At 37.2% G+C, this 17,758-nt stretch overlaps 1 protein-coding gene across 1 annotated transcript; it reads right to left on the bottom strand.

Moving 5' to 3' along the window:
• Positions 1–805: 805 nt before the first annotated feature.
• LOC149204731 (uncharacterized) lies at positions 806–1,489 on the bottom strand. Its single transcript, XM_089397194.1, has one exon. The coding sequence runs from the start codon at positions 1,487–1,489 to the stop codon at positions 806–808; it is 684 nt and encodes a 227-aa protein (XP_089253320.1).
• Positions 1,490–17,758: the final 16,269 nt, after the last annotated feature.

The raw sequence follows: 17,758 nt of genomic DNA, 5'->3' as shown, positions 1-17,758 counted from the left end.
AAAACCTGTTTGTTCAACAGATATTAACTTGCCCAGAAGGGGTTTTAATCTCTTGGCGATCAGGGATGTTATGATCTTGTAAATAACATTACACAAGGCTATGGGTCTAAAACCATTAGCATCTTCTAAATTATCCCCCTTTGGAATTAAAGCATAAAAAGTAGAGTTAATGGCAGGCCATACCTTTTGGTTCATCCTGGACTCTTCTATCAAGTCAAGGATCTCTTTTCCCAGGAAGTGCCATCCCTCCTGGTAGAAATCGACTGTGAAGCCATCCGGGCCTGGAGCAGTGCCTTTCTTCATTGCTTTCACAGTTTCCTCTAACTCCTCTAAGGTCACTGCTCTCATTAACGCCATATTTTGGTCCTCTGTCACTAAACAAGGAATAGCTGAGCAAATCTCCTGAATTGCTCTCGATCTATCCGCTTGAGGTTCAGTTAGGATTCCTTTATGGTGGTCTATTAGGACTTGTTCTATCTCAGCTTGTTCAACCACTCGATTCCCATTCCTATCTTTGATGGATAGAATCCTGTTGCTCTGTCTGTGTTTGATCATAGCCTGATGGAAGAATTTAGTATTCCTCTCCCCCTCCCTTAACCACTTTATTCTTGACTTTTTCCGCCAGAGAACTTCCTCCTGCTTTCGTCTTTCTTCTAGCTTTCCAAGGACTACCCCTTCTTCTCTAATGCTTTCCTCAGTTCTGCCTTCCACTATCATTTTTTGTTGAAGAGATTCCATTTCTCCCTCTAGCTTTTGTTTTTCTTCCATAATGTTGCCAAATTCTTCCTTATTCCATTTTTTAATCCTACCTTTCAGCTCTTTCAGCTTCAACTGGAAAGTTGCCTTGCACTGTACTTTGCATCCACCATTCTTCAACTTTCTTCATGAATTCTGGGTCCCTTAACCAGAAGGCTTCAAATCGGAAAGGTCTTTTTCCACGGTTCCTTTTAATATCCACCTCGAGTCTAATCGGCCAATGATCAGAACCCAGGGATGGTATGATTTTTGCTTCAACAAAAACATCCTTATTCATGATAGCTTCTGAAACTAGGAAGCGATCAAGTCTTGAGGCAATTTGATTTTTGCCCCCCCTCCTGTTGTTCCAAGTGTGTATCCCGTTGATAGTCTGGATGTCTACTAATCTTAAATCCTCTATCATTTCATTAATCTTATCCATAAAGTGGTCCACCCTCCTTATCCCACCTCTTTTCTCTTCTAAGGATCTGATTAGATTGAAATCACCCCCTATGATCCAAGCAACTTCTGGATATATTCTTCTGATGGCTTTCAGACTATTTATAAAGTTTTCCTTTTCCCCTGGGGAAGGGGGTCCATAAACCCCTGAGATGACCACCTGTTCCTTCGTACCTACTATCCTACCCAGGCCAGTAAGGACTCTACTCATGCTGGTCCAACTTTCTAAAATGATATCATTAGGATTCCACAAAATTGCAATACCTCCCGCAGAGCCGATAGCGTCTTGCCCCATAACTTCGTATTGCAGTTTATTTTTGTCCAATATTCTTTCAAGCTGCTGAACAGTAATTTTTGTCTCCTATATAATCATGATGCTAGGCTTCTCCTTTTTCAATTTTTCTTTCAGATATCTCTGTTTACCTTTACTATTCAGGCCCCTAATATTCCAACTGATAACAATCATTTAAAACTTTTGGTAGGAAGGGAAGAATACCTCTGACAGAGGTATCACTTTACCTGAGTTTATCAACGTCTCTCCCACAGTCTGGATGGTTTCACTCATCATTTTTTGACCTCTTTTCCTACTATTTTTGCCAGAGCCGTCCATTCCCGCTTGTCCATTTCCCTGTTCATTTCCTATCATGACATGCTGATTCATGTTCTCCCCTTTTTTTTCCTTATACTTCTGAAATGCTTCCTTATACAGTTGTTTCTGTTTTTCAAGAATAAATCTGTTATCTAGATGTTTCCATTCCTGGATTAGCTGTTTCATGATTCTCTCTTCTTCCACCTCAATTTCTAGTTGGTTTTCCACCTCCATCTGCGATTGAACTTCTGTATTTTCTGTCTTTCCTTCGGTCTGGGTCTCAATGATTTTTCTTAGGTTTGCACCTTTTCCTTTATCCTCACTTACAATTTCCATTGGTGAGTTTCCGGGGTCCTCGTTGTCCTCCAGATTCACCTCATAGTCCTCGTTCTCATTCTGCAGCACTTGGAACTTGTTCTGACTTGTTGTTTGGCTGGGTTTTTCTTGTGAGTGGAATTTTGGACCCTCCTTGCTCTGCTTCCGTCTCCTTGTGACCTGTTGAAAACCCCTGTCCATCTCCTCCACTTTTTCTGAATTTTTTTGGTATTCCTCTTGGTTTCTCTTTGATTCCTCCTCCTTATTCAGCGGGCACTGCCGGTATAGATGGCCATATTCATGACACCTACGGCATCTAAACGGTATATGTTCATAGTCTATTGGTTGTTTCCAGACTTCATCATGATATTCTAACTCAATATTTTCTGGGAGGGGTTCTGCCAAATTCATGTAGACACAGATCCTTGCGTATGAAGTATATTTACCTCGTTTCGTATTTTTCACAATTTTAACAAAACTCCCGATTGAGTTCCCGATTCCTTCTAAGATTTCAGGGTCCTAGAATTCGTCTGGCAGCCCAAATAATCTAACCCAGATTGGGGTGTCGAGAATTTTTTCCTTCTCTGGGCTGTATCTTTCTTCCCAGTATTTCATGAACAGGCCTGCATTGTTCATGAAATATGGGCCTTCTTCGAAGATCCTGTTCTTGTCTTCCAGATTCGTGAAGATAGCTGTGAAAAACCCTTTTGCTCCCAGTTTCAGATCTATATGGCCTCTTGGTCTCCACCTTTGGTCGATCCATCTGTACAACTCTTTCTCTGATGGCCAGTAACCTATGAATTTACATATCAGGGCATGGTCCTTCATATAACAGTTGTATTCCTCAAGTTTGTTGCAAGGGATGACGTATCTCGGTTGTTTTTGTGCCCTAGGTAAGCATTTTCCTCCCATTCTTTTCTGCCATAGATTACCCATCACTGGGGCAGAGCTTTCCTTCTGATTATGCTGCATTCCACTTGCACTGGTCTCTCCTGCTACCACATTTTTGAAGGAGGGGATCTCTCCCCTCCCCTTTGGGTTTTCCATTTCCCCCTCAGCGCTCGCCTCGAATTGTTTCCTCTGACTTTACTGCTGAAATCTCGTTGCCTGAGATGCGGGTATTGCGGGATTCTATTCCCCTCTGCGTTCTCTTCGGTCTCCCTCGCCCTCTCGACCGCGATAAGCCTCTGTCAGCCCCGTCTATTGCGCCGTCTGCAAACCCTAGCAGCGCGCATCCTCCCGCCCAGATAATTCAGCTTCCCCTGACTACCCTCGATTTTTCTTGAACTATTTGTATTCATTTAATAAGGATGAGATATGCCTGCACACGCCATTACATTTCTTATTACAGTAACCGCGAGTTTCCAATGGAACAGATAGGAGAATCGGCAGGACTGCAATATTATTATTTATATTATTTCAATATTTATTATTATATATTTCAATGAAAATATATGTTGCTATTGAGATCCATAGACTGTAATAATAAATATTAATGGAAAAAAATAAATTTCACAAATAAAAATTAACTATTATCATTAAGTAATTGATAAGAAATAGTAATGGTTTTATATTAAAAGTTATAATCTCACTTAATAATAACATTGATATCGAATATTTGATAATTGTGCGGAGGGTCATTCTACAGTCTAGTATAGGTGAGATGTGTAAGCATAATGTCAGTATGTCAACTGTTTTGATATGTTTTACTTAATACTCAAATTAAAAAGTATATAAATGTAAAATGTAAAACGTAAACTCTAAAATCTAGCATAAAGTAAAATGTAAAATTCCGGGTAATGTAATGTAAAATGTAAGGTAAAAAATGTTAAATGCATGTAAAATGTAATGTAAATTGTAAAATGTAATATACATAATGTAAAATGTAATATAAGGCACAAAGCTATTGTTTTTATAATGTAAGGTTAATATATTATTGTTTCTTTATCGGGTTATTTGTTTATATATTATTATTCTTGTAATAATCAATAATTTTGATTATTATTATTCCAATAATAATAATAATAATCTCCATTATTAGAGGGGGTTGGAAGTGGAAAGAAGGAATATAAGGAAGAAACCCCATGTAGAAGGTTGGACATACATAAAATCCTATGCACTAAATTCGAGTAGAATCATGAAAGTGAAAACAAATGAAGTGCATAAATTATGGAGCACATTTTATGGATTTGAACTCAATATCTCACAGGTACTATCTACTATATCATAACATAGGTATATCTTGCATTCTCACAGGTACCATGTTCTATGACATAACATAAGTAAATCTGTGACTTGAGAGTGAATCCAACAACTACAATTACAAAAATTGAATCCAACAATTACAATTACAGGCTCTTGAACAGGAAAATTTAATCCTTCTGAAGAGTTTTTCATCCCTATTTATAGGGAGAGAGTCCAAAAGAATAGTTACAAAAATATCCTAAATGCTACAGTTGTTAGAACTTCCCAACTATTTGGGAATGTGAAATGTGTCCTTATGATTACCTAATATATTTCGATTATTTCTTCAAACAAAATATTTATAAAACATGAAAACATAAGGTGTCATAATTGACACAGCAAAATATATCCATTCGCGAATCCTATTATTTCCTAAGGTGGACTCAGGCTCCATTATCTGGGTTCCCTGTGGCTTGATGATTTGGCCTCGCCTCTTCCTTTGTATTCCTCCCATGGTTAATTGCTAATTCACTTGTGATTTTATCCCTCCAACTGCTTAAATTTACCCTTTTTGGATGTGGCCCTTTTTGTATGGCATTACCTTTCACCCACCGGGATTAAAATCTGTAGTTGGAAGATGTGATTTGATGTGGTGGCATTGGAGGTTCTATACACTAGTTGATGGTTGAAAGAGGTCAAGAATCAGAGGTGCAACTGAGAAAAAACATTGAAGTAGGAAGAAATTTGAAACTCAACAGTTAGCGTGTGACATATCTATACATTGGGAACACAGTGGAGTGACGCGTGGGTAGGAATGCAATGTAGAGAGTTTTGGGAATGGCACATGGAGTCACCAAATTAAATCAAAAGTGGAGGGGGTAGGCCCTTAGCCCTGCAAAAATTGTGCTCACTTACTCACATCACTATTGTGTTGGCACGTTGGTGGTAGGTGTGGTCTCCCTACACCAACGTGCCAACACAATAGTGAATGATAAAAAAAATAATTCACCCAACTTTCAGATCAACATTGATGTCGTGTTTTAAAGCCAAGTTCTTTTAATAACAATATATATAGGGTATTTTTAAGATAATAGTTACTGATTTACATTGAAGTTCTTATTACAAATGAATATTTTATTAATTACAATCTAAACCACACCTACCAGGAGTGCATAGCCACTTAAATGGTGAATGGCCACTTACTGGGATCAACGAAACCCATCTTCAAGAAGTTGATAATCCACTTCAGCAAAATGGTGTAACCATTAACGAGGCAGTCAATATTGAAATTGAAACTCAAAAAGAGCAGCAACACGAGTGGTCTTCTTTTGTTCATGAGGTCAGAGCAATGTACCAGGCACAAAACCACTCTTGTGCCTTGCAACTGCATCTCCAGAAGGGTGGTACAGCTGCAATTAATGCACATCAAATGAGTTGCTGGACTACTAGTGATCATATTCCTGCTCAGGCTATGATTAATCAAGAACAAACTTCCTCTGATCATAATCCTATGGAAAGAATAATAGCGGGTCACGATCCAAACTAGCTAGTCCAAAATTACTACAATCGAGACTAATCAACGGAGGTTCAATTCCCCATTGGCTTACAAAGTGGTCAAGGCAATAGAGAAACACCCTTGGCAGGGCTTCCATTGATGAGGGATCGAATATTGGTGACAGATGGTGTGGGAGTGTAGAGAAACCCTTAGAGCGAGTTAAATGGTGAACAACCACTTGTTGGGTTTAACGAAATCTGTATTCCTCAAGAAGATGACAACACATCTCAACAAAGCGGCGTACTCATGAATGAGGCTGCCAATATTGAAATTGACAACTGGGAGCATGGGTTTAACAAGTCTCTGCATTTTGAAATTGAAAGGCAAACATAGAAGCAGCAGGATGTTGCCAGTGAAAGTGAAGGACACACATTCATGGGATTACCAGGAGCTGCAGAATCTACAAATGAACAGATTGGTAATACAAATATCATTGAGGTAGATGTAGTGGATTCAAAAGATATAGAAGCTGGAGAATGGATTGATGATCTGCTTGTTGAGATGATTTCATCTTTTTAGAGTATGTTTCATAATATTAAATTTAGTGTAGAATATATTCTATATTTGTATATCATGATATATAATAATAAATATTTGTATATTACGATATATAACATTAAATTAATTGTAAAATATATCTACATTATTTATTCATAAGGATTTACATGTTTTTTTATAGTTATACAAGAAATACCAAATTATATTTTAATATGCATTTGATACTTATTTCTGTTTTTTTAAATTTAGTCGCAACATTCTTGCATTGATTCCAATGTTTTGATACCTACTCGTTTCAGATATTTTGATGGCAAGCTTAACCCGCCAACCCAAAATCTCTCTCAAGAACAATGCAAATAAAAATGCATCTCAGTAAATCCCCAAATCAAAACTTCAATGTCTAGCGAATTCCACACACTACCATTAGCATGCGGAAGCTCTTTGTTACAAAATAAAATAATGGTATAAAACCACTGGCATTCCCACTTATCGGAGTCTAAATCACCAACCTAAGCATGCAATATACGCATCAAACCCCACTGCCAGAAGTAATGCATTTACATGGAAAACATATGAATTATGCTCCAATTCACATATACGGATTTCAAAACACATATACCCGCTTCTATAGATATCGGCGGTTCCGTCGATCCAACCAACTCCGATCGGAACCAAATCTCCTACCTCTCCGATCCGATTTAATCAATCAAAGTTTAATATAACATTTCACATCCGCCGATGCAATACCAATCTGTGATTGCTATCTCAGTGTTACGATATTTCTCGGGCTCGATCTATCTTCAATCAGAGCTTATAACATTTCATGGCCTTGATTTATTGCAATATGAACATCTGTCGGTCCGATCCGACTTCTCGCTGTTCAAGAACCTTCGACTGCATTTATTCAATCTACATTTCACAATTATAATCGACCTCTATATATAACAGTTAAACAATATTTAGATCTTTGACCAGATGCAATCGAATTCATAACGCAATACAGATTTGGTTGATTCGACGCCTGAATACATATGCAAATTGGCAATCGGCAAAGCAGTTCAACTGTCGGTCGCTTCCACAACTCCGATTTGATGCCTATCCCTATATTTCGATGCGATGGCAATCAGAAATCTGATGCAATCGGAAATATGATTTAATCGGAAGCGCTAATCGCCGAATTGAATGTCACAAATAATTCCGACCCGATTCACTTGCCACAGTTCCGATCCGATTCAATCGGAAATTGGAGATCGGCCAATCCCAAAATTGCCTCCCTTTAGCTGTCGCAATGTCCACCGGACCCAATTCGCAATTCAAGCAAAACTTTATAATCTTATCGCATCCTTCTCCGTTCCGATGCGATCAATCGGCGATCGGAGATCGCTCGTTGCAGAGACTTGTTCCCATAAGCGATGCGATGCTTTCCGGACCCGATCCCATTTCAAACTTGACTTATAATTCTCCACGTCCGAAATTCATAATACGCCCCCAAGTTTGATCAACACTACCATACTTCAAATCCTGCTATGCAATTACAAAACTCAGATTTATATTCAAAGACCAGTTACTAACAACATACCTCCCAAGAATTCACAGTGTTATCTCTGCATCCGACTTTACTCGGTCTCCAAACTCCGCCTTTTAATCACATTCCTTTACCATTTAATTCTGCGTTCCATTAACGCTTCTCCTTGTACTTCCTCCTGTTGTGACTATAGCATTACAATGTTGTATATACAATCTGTGATTCAACCGCACAATGTTTGGATTCCAATACATATAACACCTGTACAATCCTCAATATAAACCAAAACAGACTTCTAAGTAAATCGCAAGCGCTGGTTTGGTTATTGATTTGTTGCCACAACTCAACCGATTTCAACTTTAACCCAGCATTCTAACACAACACATTCTGACATAGAATTATGAAATCCAAAAGAGCGGAACCCAATATACTGGCTCAACATAAAACCACAGTCTCAAATGTATTATAATACCATCATTCACGCAGAGATTTAACACCATTTACATTCAATGATTATGGATTGTAGTTTTCACACAAATCGATGTGGATTCAAGCATATCAATCAGTTCTTCATATATTGAACACATAACTTCAATAATGGCATAAACTTCAGAACATCAAACGCTGTATTAATACATACACTACTTACATAAAATCTCCTTCCTTGGCCTGATTTCCAATCAGTGGCCCCTTACAATTGCCTGACGGCTTCCAAGTAGAAACTCCTGCCCTCTACTCACACTCTCCCTCTCAAATCTCATTGATCTCAACGCCTTTGAGGCTTGATAATTTATACAAATTAATTAAACCAATTTAGACTCAAATCTCCTTAAATAACTCAACACCCCTAAAATCTAGATTTATCCCTAAAGTTTTGCAACTAAATCTAATTTAAATAGATTTTAGGTGTGGACTCAACTAAGTCCCGTACATAGCATTTCTACTTCCTAAAATTTCTATCTAACTCTATTTTCTCTCATATTCTTTATAATTAAAAGAATATTTACAAAAACCTCACTTTCTCCTATTTTATTAAAAATCCTCACACCCCCCTTATTTACATAAAAAAATGAAAATCGGTCTTGATGCTCCTGCATCATATTTACTTACGTCTCCTCCTATTTATTGATATTGACGTTAAATTCTTGTGTTGGAATTTGGCAAAATGAACTTAAATTCATTAGAGTTAGTGGAAACATTCATGGGATTTTGTTCAATGTTTTAATACCTCCTTGTTTAAGTTATTTATTTCCATTTTCTATTTTTCTACACGGCCACCAAAAGATCACTTAATTAAAAACATTGACATTAAATTTTTATGTTGTCATTTGTTACCATGAATTTATATTCATTCCCCTAATTTCAATTCCTTTGTACAATGTGACTTCCATGTTCTCACATTAATTACGTATCAATTAATATGGGGATTTTTCTATTGATATTTAGATGACTTCATCCTTGTAGAGTAAGTTTCATAAATAAGTGCTAACAATATGAATTAAAAGTCAAATAGCTATTTGTAAAAATACTAAAACAACTCATTAATTTAAGGTTATTTCATACCTAGATGTTGAAGAAATGAATAATTTATTGAAATGAGGCTTTTGTGATCCATAATAGTTGTAATAAGAACTTCGGCATAAATCACATGTAGAAATACCTTTTTCGACGTGTTTCAAACCAATTAGTGTGGTTCATCGTCAGGAGAAGTTGAAGAAACAGATCGAGCTTTGCATGTTAAATAGTCTCAGCAGAGCCTCCAATGGCTATCTTAACCAACGGCTAATTTTGAATTAAGGACCAGAGTCAAAAAGTCAAAGTTATATTTTGTGACCATACCTTTAAAATATATATATAAATTATTATAAATAAAATAATTTTAATAGGTGCTTACGTTAATAGTTAGTTAAAAAAGTATTATTTAATAATTAAAATTATAAGTTATTAGAAATATTCAGTTATAGGAAGGCCTTTCTTTTAATAACAATATATATATAGGGTATTTTTAAGATAGTAGTTACTGATTTAAGCGGAAGTTATTGTTACAAAGGAATATTTTATTAATTACAATCTAAACTACTTCAATTGAGGCGCCTAGAATCTAATCATATGTATTGAATTCAAGATCACATCATATAAAAAAAACTAAATTCAAAAAAAAAACTAGTGATAAATTATTCCAAAAGAATTTATAAGAAAAATAAAAAAAACATGGTCAAGAAAAATTAGTTTAAACCCTTATTTTATTCTCCACCATTTGTAATAGGCTTAAAAAACAAATAATAAAAATCGGATTTATTTGTAACCGCTATTGTTTGCATACTTGAATGTAATATTGTGATGAGTTAGCTTTTCTGTAAAATTTAGCGTGATAAATGTTTTTCACGAAGACACTGTAGGATTAATATTTTGCTAAAAGAAGTCATAAAAACTAATATGGTATGTTTTTAAAAAGTTTTCACAATTTTTTAAAGTTTGTAAGGCATTTTATGGAACTTATTTAACCATCTTTCTTGATTTAATTTGATAAATGCTATGCTAATTCATAAGAGGATGCATTATTTAATACATACCATGATATTAACACCAATTTACCAAAAGATGTATATCTATTAAAATTGAAGGATGAACCCAAATTTCAATAGTTATATACTAAATTACATACCGGGTTTCTAATTAATATTTTTTATTATTTTTCATTTCAAATTTTCTTTGCTTTTTCATATAAACAGTGTGATAATAAAAAAAAATAATTCACCCAACTTTCAGATTTAGAAAGTAACATGTAAAACGGTTTTACCTTATGTTATTCTTTGCACCAGTCCTCTTTATCTCGTCTTCAAATTCCGCCTTGAATATGCCTTAGCCTTGCTTTGCTTTTTAATCCCAGTTTTTTCTTATGGAGATTTGAGTCCCTCCTTATATACAAGGACAAATCTCCTCTACAATATGAAATAATAAAAGGTAAGATGAGGGTACAATAAGGAGAGAGGGAGACAAATATATGGAGGGGGGAGAGATGGGGATACAAACATTAATGTTATTTTATCATTTTATCCATTAAAGAATTTGATTATTTTAATATAAATAAAATCAATTATCAAGAATAATATGATAATTTGTTAATCAATATGATTATTTATATTATTTCAATATTTATTATTATATATTTCAATCAAAATATATGTTGCTATTGAGATCCAAACAATGTAATAATAAGTCTTAATGGAAAAAAATAAATTTCACAAATAAAAATTAACTGTTATCATTAAGTAATTGATAAGAGATAGTAATGGTTTTATATTAAAAGTTATAATCTCACTTAGTGATAACATTGATATCGAATATTTGATAATTGTGCGGAGGGTTGTTCTACAGTCTAGTATAGGTGAGATGTGTAAGCGTAAAGTAAGTATGTCAATTGTTTTGATATGTTTTACTTAATACTCAAATTAAAAAATATATAAATGTAAAATGTAAAACGTAAACTGTAAAATCCAGCATAACGTAAAATGTAAAATTCTGGGTAATGTAATGTAAAATGTAAGGTACAAAATGTGAAATGCATGTAAAATGTAAAATGTAATGTAAACCGTAAAATGTAATATAAGACACAAAGGTACTGATTTAATCAGAAGAATTTATTGTTTTTAAAATGTAAGGTTAATATATTATTGTTTCTTTATCAGGTTAATTGTTTATATATTATTATTCTTATAATAATCAATAATTTTGATTATTATTATTCCAATAATAATAATAATAATAATAATAATAATAATAATAATAATCTCCATTATTAGAGGGGGTTGTGTTACAGGGAAAATTGTCTATTTAGAACTGCTCTATCCCACTAAGGTGTGAGAGCTGCCTTAGAAACAAACAGAGAAAAACTACTTTTGTATTTCCTTTATGAATTATAGATAGAGAGGAATAGAAAGAACCAACCTGTGTCTTGCGCTAATCCTTTGATGCAATCCCTCTCTTCTTTGATAGTCTCCAGCTACTTGCTCCCTTGCATGCCCAGCTTCACAAAGTACCTGTAAGGTCACAGAAGAAGAGCACTATACAAAGACATGGATCTATATTCATAAACAACTTAGGATCGGATTTAAGTTAACCATACAAATGTAACAAGCATCAATGATACAAAAGCATGGAGGAGAACTCAAATAGTTTTTATTGATAAACAAGAAAAGATCCAGGAGGAGTTACAACCAGTGGTTCCGACCCAGCATCAACCTCCCAGCAAAGAAGCCCCTCTTCACCTCACACAAAGTATAAATCACCCAACAATCTGATGTTTGTCTCTAGAAACCAATAGCAATTCCTTACATTATGCAAAATTCCAGCCTCCGGATCTCTGGGATGAGGGATCCATATATAGATATCTGTAAGGAGGATGAGTCAGCTTGTGATTTGATTAGTGTCTTCTCTCTGTCAGTTCTTGCTTCGACTTGGAGACTGAGGGCCTCTTACTCATCCTTGGTCGAATTCAGTGAGGCAAGTGTCATAAGAGAAGATTCTGGAAGCTTCCATTGCCTCTCCACCTCGCGTAACGACACTGCCATTTGTCATTTCTCACCCATTGCACCCTACAGAAGGGAGTTTTGAAATGCAATGCACCCTCACACTGCATTTGGGTGAGATGCAACGCACCTAGCCAGTGGAGCAGTTGCAATGATCCCGTTTTGACCAATTCTGAGCAGTTTCTGGTGGAGAACTTCTGGGAGAACCTGTAATTTGTTGACCTTGTTCCTTTAGGGGTTAGAACAACACTTTTAGGGACTTAGGAGGCCTTGTTTTATGGACATTTCATGCTTGGAGTTGTAGGGCACAAAAAAGTCTATAACAGTTGCCCCCTAAAGTATGAGGCCGTTAACCTTTTGGTGTCGGGTGAAATGCTTTATTATGAGGATCCGAAGTTATTTCAATGCTGGGAGGAGACCTGTAATAAGATACAATACAATACAATATCTTTATAATATTTTCATGATCTAGCTGAGGCTGGCATTCCCATGCTCAGCTTTATAAATTCATTTTCATGTACATAGGACAAACAATCGTCTGAGTGTAGATTGATGATTCTGATAGAGCCATCATCCTTTTGGTAGGATGATTATCTGTGCTGCAATATTGTACATTTAATGTCTTCATTTCCCTAAATATATATCGCAGCCCGGATGGATGAAACTAAATCCGGGATCTTCAATCTCGTCCAATCTTCACTCGAAGTACAAGTCGATCCATGTGAGAAATGTTCTGAAGTCAAACATGGAAAGACATCGCTTGATTACCAGTCAATGATGTAAACTGTTAACAAGCGCGAGAGGAATCACCGATAATGATAATGACCCTCAAGGTACTGCAGTACAATTCACGTGGTGTGAATAAAGGACTTGGCGTTGAACACCATGCAAAATCTTACGATCGAAGGCCATTGATGTAAACCTGTCCTCGAAAGTGAGAAACTTGCCATTGAGCCATGCAAGCTTCAAAGTATTGAATGGGGTGTTCCTAGATCGACTTCTTGGATAATGAGCTGATGTCGACAAGAAGTGATTCCTCACAGGAGGGCCTTAATGAATCCCACATCAATGACATGGAACGGAGCAAATGATTTTGATGGAGATGAAAACGATCTGATGATATAAGGTTCAGGGTGGCGGTCATGAAAGAATGGAGTATAATGTATGGTAGTGGGTGAGACACAAGTGACTTCTCTAGATGACTTCTCTTGAACATATCGGCGACACTGATGTGATGGATTGGTAGCATTAACCCCAAATGTGGATGGTATGGCGTGACCATGGTGATGTGACCGGTGAATGAAACAACCCAACCCGACTCGGACACGGAGTTGAAGTGTCATGTTCAAGAGCGACTTGCTACCAACAAAGTTTCTTTGAGTTTTCTTCCCAATTTTTCCCCAGTCATTGCTGACCAGTACCTCTTTATTTTTTTCAAGCTTGAGGAGGATAACATATGCTTGTTCTATAATTTGCCCTTCGGGCAAACCCATCGCTATGTTTTAATGAGCCTAGCGATAGTGAAACTTGTTCTCGTCTAAAGACAAGTTTGTCTCTATTAATCTTTTTAACGAGTTTAACGACAAAGATAACTCGGTCCTTTTCAATTTTAGAGAGTCTGAAAAGGAAAATAAAGGTAACTCCAAAATTCCTTTTTCGTCATCTAATCCCTTAAGTCCGAAAAAGTATAAAACAATACAGAAGGGATGAATTTTTGATAGTTTTAACGAGCCGAACAAAACAAGCGCTCGATCTTTTTGTGTAATAATCCATCAGGTCCAAAAAGATTAAAATCTAGAGGAGGGATAGCACTTCCTATCCCTTTAACGAGCTAGAGAGGCCAATGGCTTGGCAATCTTTTCATATTTTACGAGTCAGTTGAAAAGAGCTTAAAGGAGACTCGTCTTTTGAGGAATGAGTGATAAAACGGGTAGCAGATGATTCCAGGTAAGGTTTGGAATTTTCCAATCACGGCAGTGTCACAAGGATGGCTAGTGAAATCACTCTTTGCAGTTGTTCCTCAAAATGGGTAAACAATCAAATGGAGGTGAATGATCGGCCAATGAAAAATGAAGGTGACGGTGCAAACACGACCAAGGATTTAATGGCTGAAGTACTACATTCACGATGGTTATTTACCGGGGAATAGTTCATTTTTTAATGAGCTTAAATGCGGGTGGAAACATTTGCTCATGTCTTATGTTTATTTTTTAACGAGCTTGAACTATGTGCTAAAACTGCTCGATTAATCCAGTCTTGTGATAAGAATGTCCCATATAAAAAACGGCAACTTTTAGAGTTTTGCCCCACATCCTTTATTTATGCAAGTTAGGAAACGACCAATCCAAAAAACAGATAAATGATCGCTCTTTGTTTGCACTCCAAAAGGTTTGCATGCCCCTAGGTATAAAACATAGTTTCAAGGTTACCACTTCTTCGGTCCGTTAAAACATTTGTTTTACCGAGAGAGGCCTACCTCTTATAGGTTACCAAAGATTGTTCTATTTACGGCATAAACAAAACACTTCTTCGGCGATGTCTACCGAAATAAACAAAGGTGAGCAGCGATGCCCGCCAACTCACATAACTTTGACAAGAGAATCTTGTTCCAGAATAACCCCCTCTTCCAATCACGGACGGGGGTACAAACTAGTCATATTCTCCCGCAGAAACCTACCCTATACCCGAAGTTTTCCTGCCGAGGCAGACTAGGGTGCATGCCCCCTGGGTTTCAGTCTTACCCCTCCGAATCACTCGCACTCATCGGGAGGACGGACTGGAGATTGAGACATTTATTGCGTGAAAAGACCATTGAGGGATGGTATATGACTATTTGCTCTGTATGATCCGGGAAATGAAAGCTGGTCCACGAGCTTGACCACTCTTCCTTCGTGTGGAAAACACATTACTCTAAAGAGTGAGGAGACAATTGCTCCCATGCAATAAATATAGTCTCGTCCAAGGAGTAGATTGTAATCCAGGGGTCCTTGAACTACCATTACGTTCATATGAATGATTTTTCCTCTCAATGTTATGGGCACATCGGGAAGGATCCCTAACGATCGACTAGTTCCTTTATCAAAGCCTGTCAAATTTCTCATCTCAGGCAAAAGCGATGGCGAACCAAGCGCTTTCCAAGCAGTTGAGGAAAGGATACTCACAGAAGCCCCCTCATCTATGATGGTACCAGCCATAACCATTCTATATATTTGAATAATAATTGGGAATGGTACACTAGCTGGTAAACGGGGTCTACCTAGTTGATTCCAATCGAAGGAGACAACTAGGTTGCTTGGAGGTGGGACCGAATAGACGATCGGGTACGACTCTGACGAACTTCCTTCCTGCAGTAAGGGAACGAGTAAATTTTCCCCATGTCCGTTGAAGTCTGTGCTTATGAAAATAATTTGGACGGTGTCATCCTTATTCTCTTGAGTGATTGTATCATCTGAAGATGGAACCTCTGAAGGCAAGACCGGGTCAACTTCCGCCTCGACCTTTTGACTTTCGTCTGGTATGGATTCAGATGGTTCATCTTCAATGACAGATGCATCGGTCGACCACCTGAGCGGGTCAGCCGGATTGTCAACTAGTGACAGACTCGACAAGAGTTTTTTATATCCAGGAGGAAGTCGTAACGGTGAAACCGGACGATCATCCAAAACTCTTTTAGCTTCATCCAAGAAGGGACAACGGTGGACGGCATGATCGCCTTTGCACAGTTTACAAGGAAATCTATATTTTCCTTTTTGTCCTGGGGCTTCACTTTCGCTAGTTGACGGTGTGTTTTCAACATGATCATCAGAGGTTGATGACACCGGGTTGTGCAAACGAGGAGACCAATCCCTTAAGATCCGAGGGATGCAAGGACAATCTCTGTGAAAATGATCTCCTTTGCAAATGACACATGGTGATTTAGGCCTGGTCGGTGCAGTGTGTGGATTTTCGTTAGACGACACTCGTTTGCCCCCATTCGCTTTCGGCTCCTTCTTCTTCTTCTCCTTCTTCTTCTTTTCCTTCTTCTCCTTAGGAACTTTACTTTTGGCTTTACCAGCCCCATCAAGCGAAGAGGAAGGAGGAGAGGAAGAATTAGAGGAAGTAGAAGGTTGGTGGGTAACTCTGGACTCGTCTAATTGCTGATTCAATTGTTCAGGAATAGTGGTGTTCTAAACGACAAAGGTTGAGAAGAGCCATACAGGCAAACCAATTTTTAGTCCTGGAAGCGAAAATGTGGCCATATAGGGTGCACCAACATCTCCCCAAGAGGAGAAGGGACTAGGATTTCCTCCAAGGGGAATTCCTTGGTTGGTGGACTCCATTTTCTCAACCCAAGATCAACGTAGGAAAGGGGTAATGAATATTCCGTTTAAAATAAATTTTTAGATGCTTTGACATAACTTGTTTTTTCAGTTTTTAAGAGTCGAGAAAAAACAAAAGATGACTCTAGTCCCCTTCAATTTTTAATGAGCCTGAAGTGACAAGTGCTCAGATGGACCTTTTCTGTTAAGGAGTCTGAAAAGGAACAAAAGAGACTATTCTGGAGATCTAGGTAGAGGGAGTACCAAACCAATCGCAAAACTCTAGAATACTTTTTACGGTACGGCAATCAATATTCCCGAATGCTGTGTTCAGTGCATTGCGATCGATAGGGCGGCAGACACGGCTTCCTAAGGATAAAGGATTTAAGCCTATAGGGGTCTCCCAAAATATACTCGACGGTACGTGGGAGCACAAGTCCGTACTGGCACTTATCGTCTCAAAGTGGAGGAATCACCCAACAATCAGTGAGGACAACAGTTACCAAGCTTTACGACGCCGGAATACGTCTCTAGCCTAGACCTCTAAACGTTGTGCGTTAAGTTCCAAAGCGTTTTTAGATTCATTGAATTTATTTTAAGTTGATCTTGTTTATGAAGTTTTCCTTTCGGGTTCACCACGAGATGTAGATGTAATTCCTAAAATGCAATCTAAAGATGATAAACAAACTTTTATCTCTTTTGTGCAATGAAAATCCTAGCTACTAGGGGAAAAGGAAGACAAAATCTTTTCACAAAGAGAAAAGAGCACACTGTAAATGCACTTTCCTAAATCAAGCCAAACAGAATGTCTATATGCAAATGCACATGCATGTATTTGTTTTCAAATTTCTTAGTATTGATGGTAAAAAGAAAGTTGATGTACAAATCTGAATTTCTTTTCAAGCGACAAATATAAACAAGCTCTCTTTCGAAATCAAAAAACAGAGATGATTACGACACCTTACGATTTTGAAATGAATACTCGTTCTTGACACTAGAAAACTACAAATTCAGACCAAAGGCAATAGTAACAGTATAATCGACCATCAATAGCAATCAAACTTCCTCCTA

The sequence above is a fragment of the Pinus tabuliformis genome, chromosome 1_2 (genome assembly GCF_031772625.1).
Source record: "Pinus tabuliformis cultivar Carrire ecotype Pingquan chromosome 1_2, CPIR1, whole genome shotgun sequence".
NCBI classification, from domain to species: domain Eukaryota; kingdom Viridiplantae; phylum Streptophyta; class Pinopsida; order Pinales; family Pinaceae; genus Pinus; species Pinus tabuliformis.
Note: the sequence above shows the minus strand (reverse complement) of the source record. Positions and strands in the feature narration are given on the sequence as shown.

What these genes read in the sequence shown, in the direction of transcription:
- LOC149204731 (XM_089397194.1), bottom strand. Translation starts at nt 1,489, where the DNA reads ATGGGGCAAGACGCTATCGGCTCTGCGGGAGGTATTGCAATTTTGTGG.